General features: G+C 44.7%; 1 protein-coding gene across 16 annotated transcripts in view; it reads right to left on the bottom strand.

Annotated features, from left to right (window-relative positions):
* AKAP13 (A-kinase anchoring protein 13) overlaps positions 1–21273 on the bottom strand; it is a 323215-nt gene that overhangs the window by 140165 nt on the left and 161777 nt on the right. For 10 of the 16 annotated variants that reach the window (XM_027570071.2, XM_027570075.2, XM_027570077.2 and 7 more), the window contains exons 6-9: positions 14291–14489; positions 8567–11615; positions 7527–7613; positions 4680–4813 (exon numbers count right to left, since the gene is read on the bottom strand). In XM_027570071.2, the coding sequence (XP_027425872.1) occupies positions 4680–4813; positions 7527–7613; positions 8567–11615; positions 14291–14489 (3469 nt within the window). The remainder of the gene's footprint in view (positions 1–4679; positions 4814–7526; positions 7614–8566; positions 11616–14290; positions 14490–21273) is intronic. The other 6 variants (XM_027570080.2, XM_027570083.2, XM_027570082.2 and 3 more) reach the window with 4 other exon arrangements.

The raw sequence follows: 21273 nt of genomic DNA, 5'->3' as shown, positions 1-21273 counted from the left end.
AATAAGCTTATGCAATGAGCATTTGGAAAAGGAGTTATTATAGAGATACCTCAATGAACAGACACCCCAGGGAAGCAAGTTCCTTCCCAATGCACCTGGCCACATACTGAAGGGTAAAGAATCCCATAAGACATGGAGTGTGCTGGTCTGCAGCCCTCAGGTAGGGGAGAAGTCAGAATTCTTTCCTGATCACCATGGAGCTATTCTCAAAAAGAATGGTCCCAGAAGGCTTTCTATTCTGCACCTAAGTATCCAATGTCATCTCTATACCTACTCATAGCATTCTTTAGGAAATAAAAGGCAGGTCTGGAAAATCTCAGTAATTTCTGCAGCAAAAGCCAACTCTTTGGACAAACAGTATCTTGGTGATATTTAGCTACAGCTAACAGACTGTGATAAGAACATGAGACTTATTTTAAAGTGAATCACTTATGTCCTAAAATGGCCAAAGGAATTTTTCGAACCATCACTGAAAAACACAGTACTATAATGTAATGGTTTTAGAGTCTTAGTATGTGTAAGCATCATTCTGGGGTAGAATGCAAAAACCCATCCAGGTGAATTGGATTCCTGAAAAGTATAACCTCCCAGTTTGACTTTTCTGGAAACCACAGTATAGGAGAAACATTACTAAAATAGAAGTTAGGTCCTAATCTAGCTTAAAGATTAATTAGTTGTGAAATAAGTCAAGTCACTTAACCATCCTAAAACCATCTTCTCCTATAAAGTAAAAACGTTGAGACTGCAGAGTCTTTAAGGTCCATTCAAATTCTAAAGCTCCCAGAGGTACAACAAGCTCCATGTCTCCCAACTCAAATTAATGTCTGATGTTATTCCTGAAGCTTTTATAACAATAATAGAGAAACAGAAACTGTGTCTTGACTTAGGAACCATCATATGCCACTGGCCACTTAAATAAGTGGAGATGCAAAGCTGTACCTTCTGTATGCCAGGCCCTGTTCTAAGTGATTGACATATATTAACTCACGGGGGCTGGGGGGGGGGGGGGGAAGGAAACGAAAGGTAATCTGAGAACCTTGAAACCCGTAATTTAAGAGTGGATAATGTTGAATATTAAATTGTGACTAGTACTAAAGCGTCGGCAATACTTAATAACAAACCACAACCATAAAATGCTGATGAAATGACTAATGAGAATAGGCCATGGTATGTGTAAGTGAATGACTTGGACTCCTAAACTGTGAACAATTTTCAACCCAGTGAAGTATCTCCTTGGACCACCTATCGTCTACCAAGAAACCTGCAACATTTAACACATACCTATACTTCCTCAGAGAATAAATGCAAGCATTCATCTTGATACTAATTCCTTTATGAACCACGATTTTAAGCATTACTGACCTCTCACGTAAGGGTCTGTGTACAGCACGATGCTCAAACAGGTGAAGGAATGCAAAATTCCTTAAATACTTGGTAGTGCTACACTCAGCAGAGGGCTGTGTGCACTTTGACGCTTCGGTGCTTAGAGAAGGTGACGGAACAGGGAGAGTCCTCTAAGAACTCTGAATGGATTCTTCATTTACATTTACTAGGAAATTGCCATAAATGCACCACCGTTCCAGGTTTTCAAGACAGTAACATAAGATATAAACTTCTGTTTTAAAACTGCAAGAGGATGATTCCATGAAGCAGTAATTCAGTGAAGCAACGGCTGGCCTGTTCCCAAGGTCAACACACAGCCTGGGCATGTGTCAGAAAGATAGGATTAAATAATATTAAACTAATGCCACTCCACCCTCCACTACAACCTCAAGCTCACCCTTTCAGGGTGAAAAGTAACCCTTTTCAGACTACAAACACACAGTCCAGGGTGGTAAGGCCAGAAGGTAGAGAGAGTCAAGGAAGCCACACTCTCTGGAGAGACTAAGTCAAAAAGCTAATTCAGGAGAGACCCAGAAGCAAACTCTCTGCCTTCCAACGTGCAGTCTAACACCGAGCGTTTCCACCACAAAACAAACAGAACAATGTGGAAAAGAAAACAAGTGTACTTGCTTTCTCCTTCTTTTCATCCATTGGTGCACAAGCGTTCTCTAGGCCAGGGGCCCACGCATGGTTTTGTGTAGCCCATGAAAAATCCCAAGAGTAGGTTTTACATTTTTAAATGAGTGACAAAAAAAATTGTTCAAAAAGGAGTATTTCATGACCCGCACTTTATGTGAAGTTCAAATTTTAGGGTCTATCGATGAAGTTTTATTGGAACCCAGTCACACTCTTGTTTACATGTAGCCTGTGGCTACTTTCACACTAAAACAGCACAGCTGACGAGTCGTGACACAGCCTGTCCCACAGAGCCTTAAAATATTTACTCTCTGTCCTTTACCAAAAGTTTGTGGACTTCTTGAAAACCTACACAGTGAACACAGTATATGAAGAGATCAACAGGAAAGAGAAACGAGAAAGTGAGACACGGGGAACATCCAAGTGTGTGCTCACGATTTATCCTTTCACTCCACAGCAAACAGGGCAAGTGCTGCAGAGCAACAGGGAGGGGAGGGGAGTGGCCAGACATCACATTGGGACCAACAACGCTGTGAGCACACGTCCCGGCACTTGCTAGACCTGAGGACACAGGGACACAGGTCGTCTCCAACTCTGCGAAGCGGAGGCAGACACAACGCTGAAGGCACCAGTATTTCCCAACAACCGACAGGTCACAGATGCCCAGGGCCACTCCTCAGAAGCCCTGCTCACAGAGCCTGCGGCCATCAGCAGGGAAGCCCCTGCCATGTCGGTAGAAATCCAGCTCTTCGCTCTCATTCTGGCTGGGTCTGACCTCGGGCTGGTCATGGCACTCTCTGAGGGTCTGATCCTCACACCCGGAAAATGAGACATGCTGGCCAACCAGAGGGGCATTCTCTCTCTCCACTCCTCTAAAACCAGAGGAAAAATGAGACGAGGAAAGAGAGAGAGAGAGGAAAAAAACAGTATACCATTTTGTTTCCTTCTTTATAACAGACACGATAAAACCGGGATAGAGGTAACCCTCATGGGAAAGGAAAGGGCCTACGGCCAAGCAGCAGGCCGTCCTCAGCGACAGTGATTAGTACTAGGTCAGGATGGAAGACTACGAAACAGGCATTTGAATTCAAGGATGTGAGTTTGTTCCTTCCCTTTTTTAGGGGCTTCTGGAAACAAAGACACACATGTACCCATGCAGGGTGTGTTCCCTTTTCTTTCCCCAGGGACAAGAGCAACACTGGTCTGAATGCTGCTCGCTAACAAGTAGCCGCCCAGGCATTAGTCATGAACATTATCTGTAATGAGGAGTGGGTTACAGCAGTCCGCACCTCCCTACCACTGGACTCCAATAAAATAAGCTTGTTTATCACAATTCATACACTTGAAACAGTTTGGAAGGGTACAGTTCTGTTCACCTACTGGGGCAACTTTAAGAAAAAAGTACCACGTAGCCCTCTGAAGAGCAAAAACAGGGCCCTGTCAAGTCTAGACAAAGAAGAGTGATTTTCTGAGGGGAAATATGATTTAGTCTTATAACTTGATTTTCAGCTTCCAAAGAGTTTTTTTACCTATTTTTTTTTTAATTAACCAGCAAGGACTCTAAAGCTTAGAGCACTGTTTCTCTCAACAAGTTTGTTTCATTGTTTTAAGTTAATACCTTTAAACAAAAAGAATCGCAAGAACCTGAGGAAAAAACATTTTTGAAAACTTACTCAATATTAAATATAGAATTACCAGTGACCCAGCAAATCCACTACTGGGTATATGAAAACATATATCCACACAAACTTGTACATAAAGGTTCCTAGCAGTATTATTCGTAACAGCCCAAGAGCAGAAACACAGAGATCAATTATCCATACAATGGAGTATTACTTGGCAATGAAAAGAAAGAAACTATTAACCAGCGTTACAACATGGTTCAACCTTGAGACAGTAAACTAGGTCAGAGAAACCACTTGTGAAAGACCACATAGTTCTATATAATCCCATGTGATGTTCCAGAATGGGCAGATGCTGGAGACAGAAGGGAGATGAGGGACACCCAGGAGCCAGACAGTGGGGAGGGATGGGCTGCTAATGCATATGAGGTTTCTTTCTGGGGTGATGATAACGTTCTGACATCAGTGGTGACGGGTTCTCTGAAATCTACTGAAAACGACTAAACCGTGCACTTAAATGGGTGGATTTTACAGTGTGTGAATCATAACTCAATAAAGCTGTTATGAAAAAAAAACTAGTGAACTTTTTTTGTCACTAAAAATGACATACTGCACATTTTAGACAGCTAGTAGTGAACTCTAAGTTAAAATCTTATTTTTTGCTATCAGTTTCTAACAGTCAGGTTTAAGAAGGGTTACTAGATCCCTTTTGGTGGTAACTCTCATTTTGTGACACATTAAACATGATGACAAACTCAAGTCCAGTGCTCACAGGGCAAATCTTTTTCATTACAATCTCCAAGGGACCCATGCAGAAGGGCCCGTTCCAAAACTATGCTGGGTGGTGCATGCTGTGTATGAAAGCTGAATGCAGCAACATAGCCACATCTACACGCGATGGGACAAGAGAAAAGGGGGGAAATATTATTGTTAAAAAGAAAAAGTTCCCCTAACAAACAAACAAACAAAGGCCATAAATCAGACACAAGAGACCAGGCTAAATACATTTTGTGCCCCTACAGACTTAATGCCACTTACCGCCCGGGTCGCCAGGCCTTGCTTCACGTCAGGTGTGGCGGCTGGGTCTCCTACGGCCACCTCTGCAGAAGCCGAGCTCGCCCTGGTATTACTCAGAAAATCCACTTCGTCTGCAGCTTTCAAGTCTGGCATTTCTGAAGAGAACAAGGCGGTTACAAAGTGCATCTGAAAAATCAGTTCCTGTGTCTTAGTATTTACACAACACATCAGGCTTCACGTGTTTTGTTTGCTTTTGCTTTTGTGTTAAATGGGAAAGTGTTCATTTGGAGCTGGTGTCATTTCGGGCCCCGTGCTGAGCTATTCCTTTATCACCAGGTCCGCATGGTTTTTCCGTAGCCTCTGTATGGATTTGTAGCTAAGCAGACATGCACTTCAATGTCTACTGAACTTCCATTTTCACTACTGACTTCTGACAAACCCGTGAGTGTGGTGCTGACTGCATATAGGAAAGTAAATTCACAAGCTTTAAGGAAACAGATTAACAGCTGAAGCTAACTAGTCCATCTTGATCATCATCAAAGAAGCCAGAGATGTTTATATTTGCATAGGACAAAGAGGAAAGATCTGTCGAGAATGAGATAAAACCTTTAAGAAGGGTCTTTCTTTAAAAATATACTGCACACTCTCATCTAACCATCACTGCAACGGACAAGACTGGAGTATTCTAGTAAATAATATATTTTTTATATTTTAATTTTTATTTCTTCCCCAACTAAAACAATCACAAACAAGGAATTTTTTTTTTTAAGATTTTTACTTTTAAGTAATCTCTACACTCAACATGGGGCTCGAACTTACAACCCTGAGATCAAAAGTCATACATACACCCCACGGCCTGAGCTAGCCAGGCACCCCAAGGAATTCCTTAAGAAAATGTTTTTATATGTTTTCTTTAGAATTATACTCACTAGACCGAACAGTAGTGGTTTTGTTACCTGACCACCATATGGTCAAGCAAATACAGGAAGGAAGTGATAACTTGATGTCTGAGGCAAATTTAAGCTTTGACTTTTTTTTTTTTTAAAGGGGGCTGATGATTGAACGTTTAAAATTCACCTTGATAATATAAACGAAAATAGAACTATCACCTCAATTTCATGTGGAAACTTTTCCGTGGCCAGTTTTAATCTTGTCATGCCACCACTCTAGCAGAAAAAAATGTTCCACACACCAAAGGACAGAAAAGTTTCTTTCGCCAAAGAACAGAGTTTATTCTAACAGCACACTGTGACATGCCCAAAGGTCTAACTTCAGGTTTAGGAAAGTTACATTCCTACAGATGAACATTCATAAATTCCCTTATTTATAATTATACAATCTTAATAGCAATTTAAAAGTGGGCAAACAAGTTTCCTTGCCCAAAGAACCAAATCTATGTTACATTTCATAAAATGTAAATAAATTAAAAAAAAAATCGAAGCAATCACCTTAGAAGTGCTCACTGATGAAAACATTTCTAAATAAGAGTAATTTTTCTGGGTTGTTGATTACTTCTATTTTATTTATTTGGGGATGTGATTTTTGCCACAACCTTATTACCCTATACCCAGCAAGTGAAAAGATGTATCTTGGCAAGCAGCAAACAATCACGACTGTGAGCAGTTGATTACTGAGATCACGAGGGGCACCGACAACCTCTGCGGGCCTGGCCTGGCTCAGTCATGGACGACTAACTTCCCAAACCACTGTGATGGATGCCCAGGATGAGTGAAGGGCCGCATCCCTTCCTTCTGATTTGTAGTTTCTCATGTTGATTTCTATTTGGCCGCATCTACAAACAGAAGCCAGTGCCATGTGGCTCCTTCCAAGTGACAGGTTACACCGAAGTCTCTTCACTCATAAAACAGTATGGTTAAATCCATTAATGGAAGGTAAACTTCCCAAAAATCACCCTTTGGCTGAGATCACACTCAGGTGCTTTTTCTCTAGTGCAATGTGACCCGCGACTTTCCCCGATTCTGCCTTTTTTTTTTTTTTTTTTCCGTGAAGAAAGCACCTATTTCTTGGTCACTGGCTACTTCTCTCTGTAATGTAAGACCATGAGCACTGAACACATATGACTCCTCTTGGTAGCAGAACAAGTAACTCGCCCACACACATCAACCAACCCTAAACCCAGAGATACAGCTGAAACTTCATACAACTCATTTTCCTTCCTAAAACCTTAAAATTCATTTCTTAGCATCTATACCCTATCTACATACTACTAAAACTCAAAGTCTGAAATTCTCCCTCGTTTTTACCTTTTCTCTCCGGGTATCAGAGACCCAAACTTCACATAAATTGCACTTGCTTGGGTTAAATTCAGACTACTGAGCCAGAAAGACAAATAATTCCAGCCCATGTGGCCAGAGACACAGCACCCAAATGAAAAGAACATAGCCAGGCATCAGCTTACAGCCACTCCCATTCTTCTGAAATGTCAACCTGCCAAGGCCCCCAAAATAGACTTGTTGTTGTATCTTATTTTAAAAATTTGAGACCTTTTCATTTAAATCCTGAGATAGCAGCCAACAAATTTCTAGCACTAAACAATCCAAAACACGAATAAAACTAAAAACCTCAAGTCACCAAAAACACTATAGTACCTAAGGCTTCTTAAATTCCTCAACTGGAAAAAAAGATCATAAATGCTTAAAAACCCTTTATTGAGGGCTGGGGTAGGGGAGGACCACTGTGTTTAGGTTGCTCTTTTTCCTAAGCAACTTCTTTTCTGGTTCTTTTTGTTCATTTCTCTACATGCCCCACCCCCACACTTTTAACACACACTACACTTAAGGAGATTTTCAAACATTGGAAGAGCAGCAAAAACAAATGACCAATAAAAACAATCAAGCTACTTCTTACCCACACAGCCTGGGGGTGAGCATGGAGACAGGCCCTCTGTCTGCACCTGGTGACAGGTGGTGGCATCAAAGTACGAATCGAACTGACCTGCAATGATTTAGGAGTCAATACCACCTCGGACTCCAGCTTCGGCTTGAGCCTCAACCCCCAGGAGGAAGTTTTATTCACATGGTGTATTTCCCCCGAGCCAGAGCGGTTTCTCTTCTCTCTCTCTGCACATGGTTACCCACAGATGGAACAGGCCGCTGTGTGAGCAATCTGCTCGGCGCAGCTGCTTCACGGAGATAAGCAGACACAACGTGTGCCCTGTCACGGCAGCTGAGCAGACTTGGGCGGACACCCTGCATCCCGTCCCCGGCACTGCGCACAGTCCCGAATTCCCAGACTGCTGCCCAAAAGCAACAGGCAATGGAACTGGAAGTCGGCTCCGAGGGCAGGAAAAGGAGGGCGTTCTCTCTGCTCCCCTCCCCCTGTCCCAGCCCCCGCCCTCCCCAATGACCTAATACCACCATTTTGGATGTAGGGTCATTCGTGTAGAACGACACTTAGAGCTGTTTCATGAAACCACCCTGACTCTAAATTTGCTCAGAATACGGATTAGGATGACAGGGAAAGAAAAGTGTTCCAGGCTTATAAGCAAAACATACTTTTTCAGCACTGCTTTTCACAGTTTTAGAAAAAAGGACCAAGCCATGTGAATAAAAACATCTGCTAAATTCCTTTATCATTGTAGAGCACCTGCGACAGAGACCATTTTCTCGGTTAGCAAAACTGCCACTGCTCTGGGGTGGCAGACGGAGGAGGATTTACAGGCTTTAATCAATCAAGCCCGGAGTCTACAATACAGGAAGCAAAATCTGTCCAACCCTGAGGGGATGTGCCTCTCCTGACGGGGGTGACTATTAACTTGGCAACTTACCCAGTGAATGAAAAGACGCTTCTAAACCACAAAGACGCTTCCTTTTTATACCAGCATATCTCCGAGGCTCTTAAAGGAGTTTGCCCCTCAAACTGTTACTTCTGTATTCTGCTTTGCTTACCTGTTGCTGGCTCAGATCCTTCAGTGGGCAGAACCATCTTCTCTGGCTCCTCCCTTTCAGCCAAACCCCCTGCAAGTTTGCCAGGGGCTTCTTCACAGATACTGCCCATGTGTGGGGTCCGCCCAGGCGGAAAAGTGCTCCCTTTCCCTGCAGAAGCGCTCTCTGGCTGCCCAGTCACCGGACCAGACTCTGAAGGCTTGGACAGTGACATGTGACTGATCCCCGGACCAGTGATCAGTGCTCCCGAGGACTTGACTTGGTCTAGGACAGCCTCCACTATGCGACTTGCAGCCTCCTCGATGGAGTCTGCTCTCTCAGGCAGAGACACAGCACAAGGTAGAGGGGGAGCACCCCTTGCCCTGTCTGGGGTCTGGTCACCACTGCTTGAGAGTCCAGTCTCGGTGGGGAGCTCTTTGGCAAGAGGCTGCTGTGGGACGTGATGTGCGTCAGCATCCACCTGTTGCTCCCTGGAGTCGGCCACGCCACAGCTGTGGGCTGCTTCCTGCCAACCGAGAGGTACCATCTCTGGAGCTGCAGTGCCCTGTAGGTCAGTCACACCCTTGTCTGCTAAAGTTCCTGGTAAACCCAGGATCATAATCTTCTCCTGGCTCAAGACTTTTGAAATCAGGAGGTCTTGGGCGTTGTGTGATACAGCCTTTGTTCTGGCCCCGACAGTATCTTGTAAAGCACTAACCACGGCAACATCCAACCCCACATTTCCGCTCACCTCACCAGCAGTGTCTTTACCTTGGGATTCAGGGTTTTGCACTCCAACATCCAGAGCAGAAGATCGATTGCCAGGAAGAGCCTCTGACCCATCTGGTAACAGGCCTGGCAATGGAGTCGAGCTGCTCTGCTCTGCACCGAAGGCTTCCTGGCGTGGGTCTGCAGCCAGACTTGCTCCCAGTGGTACAAGGCTCTGTGCAGCCCCACCTTCAGTCAGCAGCGAGACTGGTGGGGCCACTTCCTTGTTATGCTTAGTTTCTGCGTTCAGACAGGCTGAGGGTGTGCCCAGTGAATTATGGCGCTCAAGTGCTCTGTCCTCAGCACAGGCGGCTGAGCTAGGCTCTCCAAAGAATCGCAGTGCCTCCTGTCCAGGAGGTGGTGTTCTCTGCTCTTCGTGAAACGTTCCTGAGGAACAAGTCACTGCTTTATCCCTGCCATCTTGTCCCTGAGCTTCAGAGAGTTCTGGAACCACCAGATTTTTCCCTTGTTCAGTCAGAATGGAATCAGAGGCCACAGTGGCCTTACCCGCACGTAGCGGAAAAGAGTCAGCGCCGCCCCCCTCGATATCCAGGGCTTCAGGGGCTGCTGAGAGGCAGGGATCCCCATGTTCCCCACCAAGTCCCATGGGACTGGTATTCCCCATGCTGGGCTGAAGACGGAGAGCAGTGGAGGGCGCAGGTAGGCCCGTGGCACCGTCTTCTAATGGCTGCTTATCAGGATCGCTCGAATCTCTGCCTGGGCCATCTCTACTATCTGTAGCTGTATGTAGTTCGGGAGTTGCTGTTCCCTTTTCTTTCTGGGAGGGGACAAGAGAAAGTGCGTCATCTTTGGTTACTGATTCACTGCCTGGACTGCTTGCCAGAGAAGTCTCATCTGATGTCACTGCCCGGGCCGGCACCAGTTCTTTCTCGGCTTTGGGGACAACTGCCTGTGGAGGCACCTCAAGCATATTTGTTAAAGCTGTTCCTAGGTTCAAATCTTTACCGTGGCCCTTTGTATCCGAAACTTCAAGAGGACAAAATTCCACCTGTTCCTGGGTGTCTAATCTTAGAGGGCCAGCGGTGGCTGTGTGAGCCTGTGGACCTTCACAGCAGAAGGCCGGGGGGGGATGCTGCGTGGGGGCTAGTCCTGGGCCAGTGCTCTCAGGCCGGGTACTTAGGCCATCACAGTGTCCCGCAGCAAGCACGCCACCAGAAGTCCCTGTGCTCTGCCCACGGGCAGGGGTGGCACCCAGAGTGTCCCCTCCAGCTGTAGAACAGCTCTGAATGGGAGATGAATCAGGTTCTGATTTCTGGTTTGGCGCATCTTTTCGTGGCCCGGGAAAGGTCAGAGCAGAGGGTGACGCTGCCTCACTTGTGCCTGCCAAGGGAGCAGAAGGATCAAGCCCATCTGAAGCCGTGTCTTCTGCAGCAGCTGGAACTACCAGGGAGCTCTGATCCACAGGAGGCCCAGCACCCCCTTCACAACTTCCTGAAGTTTCTGTTTCTGCAGTTTTCACAGGGCAGGCTTCTCCCTTGCTAGACTCAAGTAAAGACTCAGCAGGTTTGTTACCATCCGGGCAGCCGGGGGCAGAGACGCAGTTTGGAACAAAGGCTTTATCTGCAGGCTGTCTTGTGACTTTTACGTCAGAGACTCCAGCTGTGCTGATATTAGAGTTCTCAAACTTTTCCTCTGTACGTTCCCTTACCTCAAGCACGTCCTTCTGGATGGTGGTGTCTGAGCTCAGGAGACCACATTCTGTCTCCCCTGCAGTCACTGGGACGCTGACTGCCAGGTCACCTCCAGAGAAATGCGGAGTGGGAGCGGTGCCCAGCTGCATGCCCATGTCTCCCTGCAGAACACTGTCTCCAGGTTTTGGAGACTCCTGCTCTGGGGCCAATGCAGAAGATTTTGTTCCAGTTTCTCCATTTCTGATTCCACAGGATAGAAAGTCTCCTGTGCCCTCCCCTCCACAAGCAGGCGTGCTCCCCAGGCAGCTGCTTGGCTCAGACACCGTTCCACAGTCTGCAGCCAATGATGGCTCCGCCTCTTCCCCGGCTCTCCCCACACCTTTGGTTCCCTTCTCATAGGAACAGTCTGTATTCTCTTCCTCAGCCACACCTGACAAATAGGAGGAACTTTCCATCTCCCCCACAGTGCTCCCGTGGCCGCACAGAGGGTGCTCAGGGTCTTCGGGAAGAGACGAGTGTGGCTGGCCGTCCCCAGGATCTGACGTGCAGCCAAGAAACTGGCCATCTGGGTCTTGGGCACTGGGCAGACTTGAAGGATCCTGTGCCGCCACCATTAAGGGCACAGGATTTTCCATCTGCTTAAGGTTTGTTTTCTAGGAGGAAATGAAAGATAGTTGTAAAAGCTGCCCATGGGAAAAGATGTCACTGACACCCAGAAGCAAAACTCCTGCCGGAGAGAATTCGCTGCCATTCCAAGCCCTCCTAAGATCAGATGAAAAACTGATCTCAAGAAATACAAATACCGGGGCGCCTGGGTGGCTCAGTCATTAAGCGTCTGCCTTCGGCTCAGGTCATGATCCCAGGATCCTGGGATCGAGTCCCACATTGGGCTCCCTGCTTGGCAGGAAGCCTGCTTCTCCCTCTCCTACTCCCCCTGCTTGTGTTCCCGCTCTCGCTGTGTCTCTATCAAATAAATAAAATCTTAAAAAAAAAAATACAAATACAAATACATTTTCTCTTGTTCCTGAAAGCACTTTCCTCTCTTGTAGCTACATATCCACTGGAATGATAAAATAGTCAAGAATATACAACATGGCTATCTCCTAAATTATGAACTTATTTTAGAAAGGTGACCCTCAAAAACTTTATTTGACAAAACCACAGTGACTATCTTCAGCTGAGAAAGATATTTTTATAGGGTCTTGAGAGGAGCAGAGGGGCTTCCATCGACCTCATGTATATGAGTAAAAGGAAGTCCTAACCAGTGTGGTAAAGTCTCATCAATTGCAAGGTGCAGGCCGATGTGCCTGCACCTGAAATTCTTACTGAGGAGTTACACAGTGTCCTTTAACCACCCCCAGACAGGCTCCATTCAAGTCTAGCGTACCACTTTTCGTGACAGGTTCATAATTTCAAGAACAGTGGCATGGCAGATAGTCTTTTGTTTTTGATAAAAGTGGTTCCTCTGTTGTCTAGTATTGAATATGAAATAAGATCCAATTCCCAATAATTCTTAGATAGCACTGTGGCTTGAGGATACTATAGGTCATGTCAAAACTGCTTTTTGCAACTTTACAGTATTTTAAAAAACAAACAGATATTACCAACTATATGGGAGCGGTTAAAAAAAATCATGGTTGGTCAACCTGATGGCAAGGCCGTGCTGTTAACTATGAAGACCATGGTAAAGGCTGAAATACAGATTTATGACACAATGCTGAAAAAAATGGATAAAACCTAGGGTTAATCTAAGGTCATAAGTATGAAAAATTTACATGTACATGTAGACAAGGCTGAGGAAAAATGGGAAAAAAAACAAATACAGCTCATCTTTACGGTGGGTTTGCCTTTCTTTCAAGATTTCAGAAATTCCTACAATACTACAATTTGTTCAACAAATAAAAATGATTTTTAAAGCATCTGTTTGCTCTTCCCCATTCTCTGACCTACTGTGATAAGCTCGTACATATCTACTGTGCACTGCCCTCGTTCACCTTCTCCCTCAGAATACTTCTAGTTCTCCAGCATCAGACTAGTCCTGTCTACCTACCAGGTCTACTGTAAAAGTTTACACGTACGAGTATACAATGTGTTGTGCTCAACTAAAGTCTTTCTACTAAGAGAGTACAAGAAAAACTTTCGCTAAAAGCTTTTGTGCTATGTGTGCTCTGTAGAGTGTTCAAATTTAGCTTGCTCCCATTCCTGTGAGAGTCTCCTTTAGTCTCCTCAAGATCATGAAAGCAGGTCATTCCATTTAATAAAGAAGAGAGATTCGGGGAAACGTGTTGTTTTAGAAGCTCCTAACACACGCATCCTGTCAGAGTTTTAACTTCTCACAGTTTCCTGTCAAATATTCCCATATCGTGCAGTAACTCCAGCACCTGCAAGGGGGTATTTTCAACTGACTAGTAAGAAGAGCTCCAAGGGAAAAATCGGGCCTCTTGGCAAGCCGTTCAGAGGAAAAGAAAAGGACACCTGTCCTGGCACAAACACGACCGAGAAAGGGAAAGGTGGGCTCACCACACACCCCTGCGGTAAAGTGTCTTGGCCTGATGGCCTCAAATATAATGCCTGCTCCCTGCTCGTAACTGGTACTCTTACAACTTTCCTTCTGGTACTGAGCTGACCCTAGATGACCTTAAATGAAATTATTGTCAAGCTCTTTCCAAATCAAATCAGCTCTGAAATAAACTGGGTGGAAAAATTATCTAAACTTAGCCTTTCAGACGTTATGGCCAAGAGACATGTACCCATATGACATTTATATTCTCCATAATAAATGCTACCAAGGAGTCTGTAATGTTTTTACGTCTGGCAACAACTTTATCTTGAAGGCTTGAGTAGATTATAAAATCTTTATTTTTTTAGTGATCTTTTTACCATACAACTATCAATTTAAATATAGTAACATTATCATCACTCATTGAAATAGTTGTGAAAAGGCTTTATTTTTAAGTAAATGTGGTCCTTGTTCTTTAGCAACAATCTCAGAAACTGTTTTGCTCATTTAGCTTTATAAAGCTAAACTGACAAATTTATAAACAGACGAATTTCCTTTTATGCCAAGAAAATTGAGTTCTAGTTGTTGCATATTTCTGTATCTGCAGGGTGTATATGTATCTTCCATTATTTCAAAAACCTGGCAAAAAAAAAAGAAAAATTCCCAGTCCCCTGTTGCTGTTCTGTGTCTGTAACATCTAATGCTGCTAGAACTGCTTTCGGTACCACAGTCTTTGAGGAAAGCATTTCTATGTTCTAATTATAGGAAGGTTCACTGGGAGAAAGAGCAAGGGCACAAAAGCCTGAAAATGGACATTTTCTTCCTTACCATTAGCTGCTGCTGGATGTTCATAAGTTTAAAAATATGTCCAGTGCAACTGTCTCCAGGAAATGGGGCTTCATGATGTGATTCGGATTCAGAGGTTAATGTATAGACGTCCAACTCTCGATGATGTCTCACAGAACAGTCTCCATATGGGATTTCATAGGATAAACTGCTCCAGGAGTCTGGTTCCCCAGCATTCTCCCTGTAAGCAAGCAGTCTCTGGTTAGTCTACATATGCTCTGCTCCCTCACCCCTGGCAGGGCTCTTTCCTCTCAGTCTTACCCCACTGCTCTGGAGGCTCTGCAGCAGAAATCTGGTTTGTAGAGTTCCCCAATGATCCAGGCATATAAGTAACTGTTCCATCTACCTCATAAGAGGTCACAAATGGATTAAATGAAAACAGCAGGATTCCTCCCAGAGAATGTTCTTTTGATCAAGATAAAGAGAGGCCTGGCAGCTTAAAATAGTTAATATTATGCTAACACCCAACTAATGAGGAAATGTAAGGAGGATGGTCTTAGCCTGGTTTTCAACAGAAGCAAGGCTTATATTAAGCACTTCTCTTAAATTGGGTTGTACCACATGCTAACTGCAGTCGATTATACTGGGAAGAAGGAATCACTATAACCCATGCAAGGGCACTCCAACTTTCATTAGCAACTCTCAAGGTCAACGATGCAAAGACTACGATCCCATACCATATGATACTTGTCAATACAATTATGAAGAAGCACTTGGTTCTAAGAACTTCAAGTTAAAATTTTTCTTTTTATTTTAAAAAAATGAATGACCTTGCTCAGCTAATATCATCATAAACATACCTCATCTACAAATACAGCCGACAAAGGCACAGGTATGTAAAGAAACATTTCTGGGATAGGCCCCAAAACATGAAATCTCTTTATGAACCAGTAGATTGGTAAAGTATCCCAGAGATTCTGGAAGAAGGAGGAAGGTGATCTTTGAGATCATCATGTTTTAAAATGGAAGTAAAACAGAATCAAGCATGAAGAAGTAACAGACATGCTACACACTGACAAAAAGGACAAGGAAACCCTCTCTGCAGTGTTTTATTTACTAAATCATACCTGTCTGTCAGGAACAACTCACCAGATAGTAACTGGAATTTGAAACTAACTATATGCTATATTATGAAGCCTAGAACTGAGTAATTGTGCGCTGGCTGAAGGTAATGATGAAGGCTGTTCTGAAAGGAAACTACTGTAAGGTCTATTCTCGAGAGCGACACCCCAGCAGCTGCTGAAAATGAACCTAGCACACACTATGCTCAATCTTCTACAGACCTGCCGAGCTGCTCTGCTCGGAGTAAAGTGGCCTCAAGTAGAAGAGTACAGCTGACTCTTGAGCAGCACGGGTCCGTTTACACACACATTTTTTTTTCTCCTGCTCATAAATACAGTAGAGTTCTATAAACGTATTTTCTCTTATGACTTTAAGATTTTATTTATTTGACAGAGAGAGACAGAGTGCGAGAGAACACAAGCAGGGGGAGTGGGAGAGGGAGAAGCAGGCTTCCCGCTGAGCAGGGAGCCCGATGAGGGGCTTGATCCCTGGACCCTGGGACCATGACCTGAGCTGAAGGCAGACGGCTAACGACTGAGCCACCCAGGTGACCCACTTCTTATGACTTTCTTAACTAACATCTCTTCTCTGGCTTACTGGATTCTAAGAATACAGTATATAATGCACGTAACACAAAATTCATGTTAATTGGCTGTTTATGTTATTGGTAAGGCTTTCAATCAACAGCGGTCTATTAAGTTTTTGGGGAGTCAAAAGTTATATTCGGATATTTGCCAGCACAGGAGGTTGGTACCCCTAACCCTCCCATTGTTCAAGGGCCAATTCTACTTGTAAGATAGTCACTTAAAAGTTCAACTGAGGGCGCCTGGGTGGCTCAGTTGGTTAAGCGAATGCCTTCAGCTCAGGTCATGATCCTGGAGTCCCAGGATCGAGTCCCACATCGGGCTCCCTGCTCAGCAGGGAGTCTGCTTCTCCCTCTGACCCTCCCCCCTCTCATGTGCTCTCTCTCTCATTCTCTCTCTCAAATAAATAAATAAATCTAAAAAAAAAAGTTCAACTGAATGACTCAACTAAGAAGCCAATCAGCTACACCAAATGAGGGGGGACGCAAACTCTCTGTAAATTCAGCTTTGAAGCTTGGGTGGACATTGCCACTAACTCTGGGTAATTAACTGTCTGACAGACATAACTAGCATACCCGATTGCTCGGATTACCACATACAGCCATACTCTAATAAAAAAAAAAAAAAAAAAAAAAGGACTCTCTGCCAAAGCAGGGGCAATTAAAAAGGGACACAATCCATTCCCAGCAAAATAGAGTTTTCTACCAACCTTGCTACTACCACTTCTCAAACCGTCCCTTTCTACTGCCCGAACCTTGAGAAATTCCCGTCTGTAACCACAAACTATTTACCTTCTAGGGCTCCCAAGCTCTCCTTCCAGAGGAATGTGCTTTTGTTGCCACAATTACCCCTAAGTGCTAACCCTTCAATCTCCCAATTCCTTGTCCCTGTGAATTTGTGTTGCTTCCTAGTCTGTCTAGATACCAACAACTAGTCAATGCAATTATTCTCTTACTGATTTCATGAATATCTGGGGCAACTGACACTCTTCCAAACCCATTTTGCCTGCAGGTCGGGGTAAACCCCACCATTCAGCAAGTATTTATGGGCCTGGCAATATTCCAGGTGCTGGTGATACACACCAAAATTCTTAAGCCTGTTGGGAGTTTACATACTTAGCAAGGGAGACAACAGCAGTCAGATTAAATAATACAGCCGCCATTTTTGAAGAGAGCAAGTGCTACAGAGAAAAATAAAGCAGAGATGAATGAGGGTTGCGATTTTATTTTTATTTTATTTAAATTCAACTAATCAACATATAGTGTATTATTAGTTTCCATAAAGTGCTGTGATTCATCAGTTGTATTTAACACCCAGTGCTCATCACATCACCTTCCCTCCTTAATGCCCGTCACCCAGCCCAGTTACCCCATCCCCCCAACCCCCTCCCCTCCAGCAACCCTGTTTGTTTCCATACTTAAGAGTCTCTTATGGTTTGTCTCCCTCCCTGATTTCGTTTTTTTCTTTTTCCCTCCCTTCCCCTATGATCCTCTGTTTTCTTAAGTTCCACATGAGTGAGATCATATAATTGTCTTTCTCTGATTGACTTATTTCACTCAGCATAACACCCTCCAGTTCCACCCACGTCGTTGCAAATGGCAAGATCTCATTCCTTTTGATGGCTGCATAATATTCCACTGTGTATATATACCACCTCTTCTTTATCCATTCATCTGTTGATGGACATCTTGGCTCTTTCCACAGTTTGGCTATTGTGGACATTGCTGCTATAAACATCGGGGTGCACGTACCCCTTCGGATCCCTACATTTGTGTCTTTGTGGTAAATACCCAGTAGTGCAATTGCTGGATCGTAGGGTAGCTCTATTTTCAACTGTTTGAGGAACCTCCATACTGTTTTCCAGAGTGGTTGCACCAGCTTGCATTCCCACCAACAGCGCAGGAGGGTTCCCCTTTCTCCGCATCCCCGCCAACATCTCTCGTTTCCTGACTTGTTAATTTTACCCATTCTGACTGGTGTGAGGTGGTATCTCATTGTGGTCTTGATTTGGATTTCCCTGATGACAAGCGATCTTGAGCATTTTTTCATGTGTCTGTTGGCGATTTGTATGCCTTCTTTGGAGAAATGTCTGTTCATGTCTTCTGCTCATTTCCTGACTAGCTTATTTGTTCTTTGGGTGTTGAGTTTGATAAATTCTTTACAGATTTTTGGATACTAGCCCTTTATCTGATAAGACATTTGCAAATATCTCCTCCCATTCTGTCGGTTGTCTTTTTTGTTTTGCTGACTGTTTCCTTTGCCATGCAAAAGCTTTTTATCTTGATGAAGTCCCAATAGTTCATTTTTGCTTTTGTTTCCCTGAGGGTTACAATTTTAAATGTGGAAGGACTCATGGAGGTAGCTTTTTTAAAGACTGACTGATTGACTGAAGATAGGGAGAAAGAGAGAATGAGTGGGAGGGGCAAAGGGAGAGGGAGAGAGAATCCCAAGGAGACTCTGCGCTGAGCACAGAGTCCAATATGGGGCTCAACCTCATGATCATGACCTGAGCCAAAATCAAGAGTCGGATGCTTCTGAGCCACCCAGGTGCTCCGTGAGGTGGCAATTTAAGCCAGTATGCTCTGTGCTCTGTGTTTAGCACTGTATTAGACTTGTCCTGCATCCACTAACATAACGTGGCAAAGCTCTGGGCATAAGAATGTTTACTGAAACTTTTGGTATAATGGTATTAAAAACTGGACACCACCAGATCAGTAATTAGAGGCCTGTTTGGTAAACTGAAAAACAGATCTCTGGACTATTACATAGCCATTAAAAATAATGGAAGTAACAGTCCAGTAACACTGTAATCTACAACGTTCAGGAAAATAAGCAAAATAGAAAGGATAAAAATTTAGGTAAGTCTAGATGGTAAAATGCACAAGTAAAAATAGCATTACAGTGGTTGGGCTGTAGGTTTTCTTCCCCAAGATTTAAATGTTTTTAACACACTTTTTAGAGTTCCCTATTGAGCTAGGACTCACTGCTGCTCTGCAAGGCTTTCACTCGTGTGTTAGTGAAACTTTAATTTCCTCAAAGGCCCAATCTTAACGCTACTTCATTCCCAGGTGACCTTTTTGCCCTTCTTAGTGAGAAGCTTGCGGCCACGTAGCGTGAGCTAAAACAATCTTCATCCACTAATAACGGCCTCTGCCCACCCCCTCTAACGTCAAGAGTGCCTCTTCTCCATGGTGGGTTTGCTCTGCTGCCCCTGCCCTCCCAGACTGGGTAATCCTACCCCGGATGCCTGCAGTTTTCCACACGCTTTTGGGCGAGCTCCGCACTGCCACCCCCCCCACCCCAGTGGTTAAAACACCAGCTGGAGACGGAGCAGTGGGTGCAGCAGAGGGGATTACTCTGCCCTGGCGCCTGGGGGAAGCAATCTGTACTTACCCTGCAGACCAGGTCTCACTGAGGAATCTGGCCCCTGGGAAGCAGGGGACAACATGGAGACATTTTCTGGTGGTCACAACCTGGGCAGGGCGGTTCTCCAAGGCACAGGACAGCTCCCCGCCACAAGGAACGGTCAGTAGTGCTGAGGCTGAGAAACCCTGCTGCCAACTCCCTGACCCATCCGGTCTGTCCCCCTCTCCCTTCTGTCTCCTTATGGTCATCCAGAAGCTTCAAGGCTCTGCAGTTTGGCTCCTCCTCACTCCACCGCTACTAAAACCTCTTTGTCACAGGTGTCTGTTGACAAGAAAACCCCAAATGCAGCGGCCTTTGTCCCCATCACCCTTGAGTTTTGAAGAATTTTAAAACAGTGACCCGATTCTTCTGCGGAAATTCATTCTCACTGGACATCCATAAAAAACCATCCTACTTGCCCACGGTTTTCTCTGGCTCTCTCTCCTTCTTTGCACATCTTAGGTGCGGAGACACGTTCACTTTCTACACTCTCCTACTCTCTTTCATCCTTTCCCACAGGCCCGGTTCGCCTCCCGAATCCCTCTCCAGCTGCAAAGTCTGAGCTCTGCCCCACATTTACAACTACTTCAAGGTCTTTACCAGGATGTGCAGTGGGCATTCTCAAATTTCAAAACTCAATTATATGTCATACCCCACCCCCAACCCCCATCCCCAAAGCAGCAGCAACTCCAAACTTACTTCCATGAATGAAACCATTGTCATCCCAAGTAACACCATCTCCTCTTCAGAACACTCCACTGGTCTTGTGTTTGCAATGTGTCTCCCACTCAGTGCCATACTTCAATTCCTACAGGCACTGCCCTCGCTCAGGGCTTCACGGAATTATCTGGACTCTTGCAGACACTCTTGTTACAGGCCAGCTGCCCTAGAACCCCCACTGCTCCCCAAATCTACCCAAAGAAGTCATCTGAAAGCAAGAGTGATGCCATCTTCTTGCCCAAAAGTTCTGCTGTGCTTCTTGTTCTTCTTTTTACATCGGGAGTGAAGCACGTGCTGTGTGTGCCCCTATCGCCTAGGCTTTCCCTTTTACTCTTACGCATTCTATGAAGCATCCCATCTGCCCTGTATGGATTTAAACAGAAGGCCACAGCACGACCGAGGCCACGCAGCTAATAAGAACACCAGAACGATAACCATCTCTTTCCACTCTATGATGACAGCTTCATGGGCACGCCATTGCAGCAATGCTTCTAGCTGGCCATCAACACTTCCACGTTAAGGCACCTACCTTCTTCATGCCAACTTATCTTTTCATGCCCTATTCCTTTTTTTTTTTTTTTTAAGTCATCTCTATGCCCAACATGGGGCTCAAACACACAATGCCGAGACCAAGAGTCGCGTGCTCTACCGACTGAGCCAGCCAGGCGCCCCTTGATGCCCTATTCTTGTACTCTCTTCTTCTTACACCCTACTCTGCAGCCAAACTGTAAATGTCCACTCCCCAGGCACACTTCATCAGCCAGGGACACCGGCCTATCCAAAATCCACCCATCTTTCAGTCTGGTTTCCAGACTTCTTCCATTCTTCTCTCCAGTGATACAGTCTTTCCTCCCCTCTGACTATACAAGACCTTACTCTATTACTGTCTTGTGTCTTTAAAACAAACCAAACCCTCTTTGGGCTATTTAATGGTCATTTATGTACCTGTCTTACCCCTCTCACCAGAATACAAGGCTCCTTAAGAGAAGGATGGTGCTTACTGGTGCTGTGATTTACGTTTAAGATCGAAAATCAGCACAGGGCACAAAAATAAGTGTACAGAGAATCTCTATTATTATTTTCTTTGGCTCAGTAACAAATGCAAATGCGGCCTATCATTTTGGGCCTACGTTATAGAAAAAACTACACTCTTCCAAAGAACAGAATCACAGAGCAGACAGATGTGCATACTGA

The sequence above is a fragment of the Zalophus californianus genome, chromosome 6, assembly GCF_009762305.2.
Source record: "Zalophus californianus isolate mZalCal1 chromosome 6, mZalCal1.pri.v2, whole genome shotgun sequence".
NCBI classification, from domain to species: Eukaryota; Metazoa; Chordata; class Mammalia; order Carnivora; family Otariidae; genus Zalophus; species Zalophus californianus.
The sequence above is the reverse complement of the archived record's forward strand: the minus strand, read 5'-3'. Positions and strand labels throughout refer to the sequence as shown.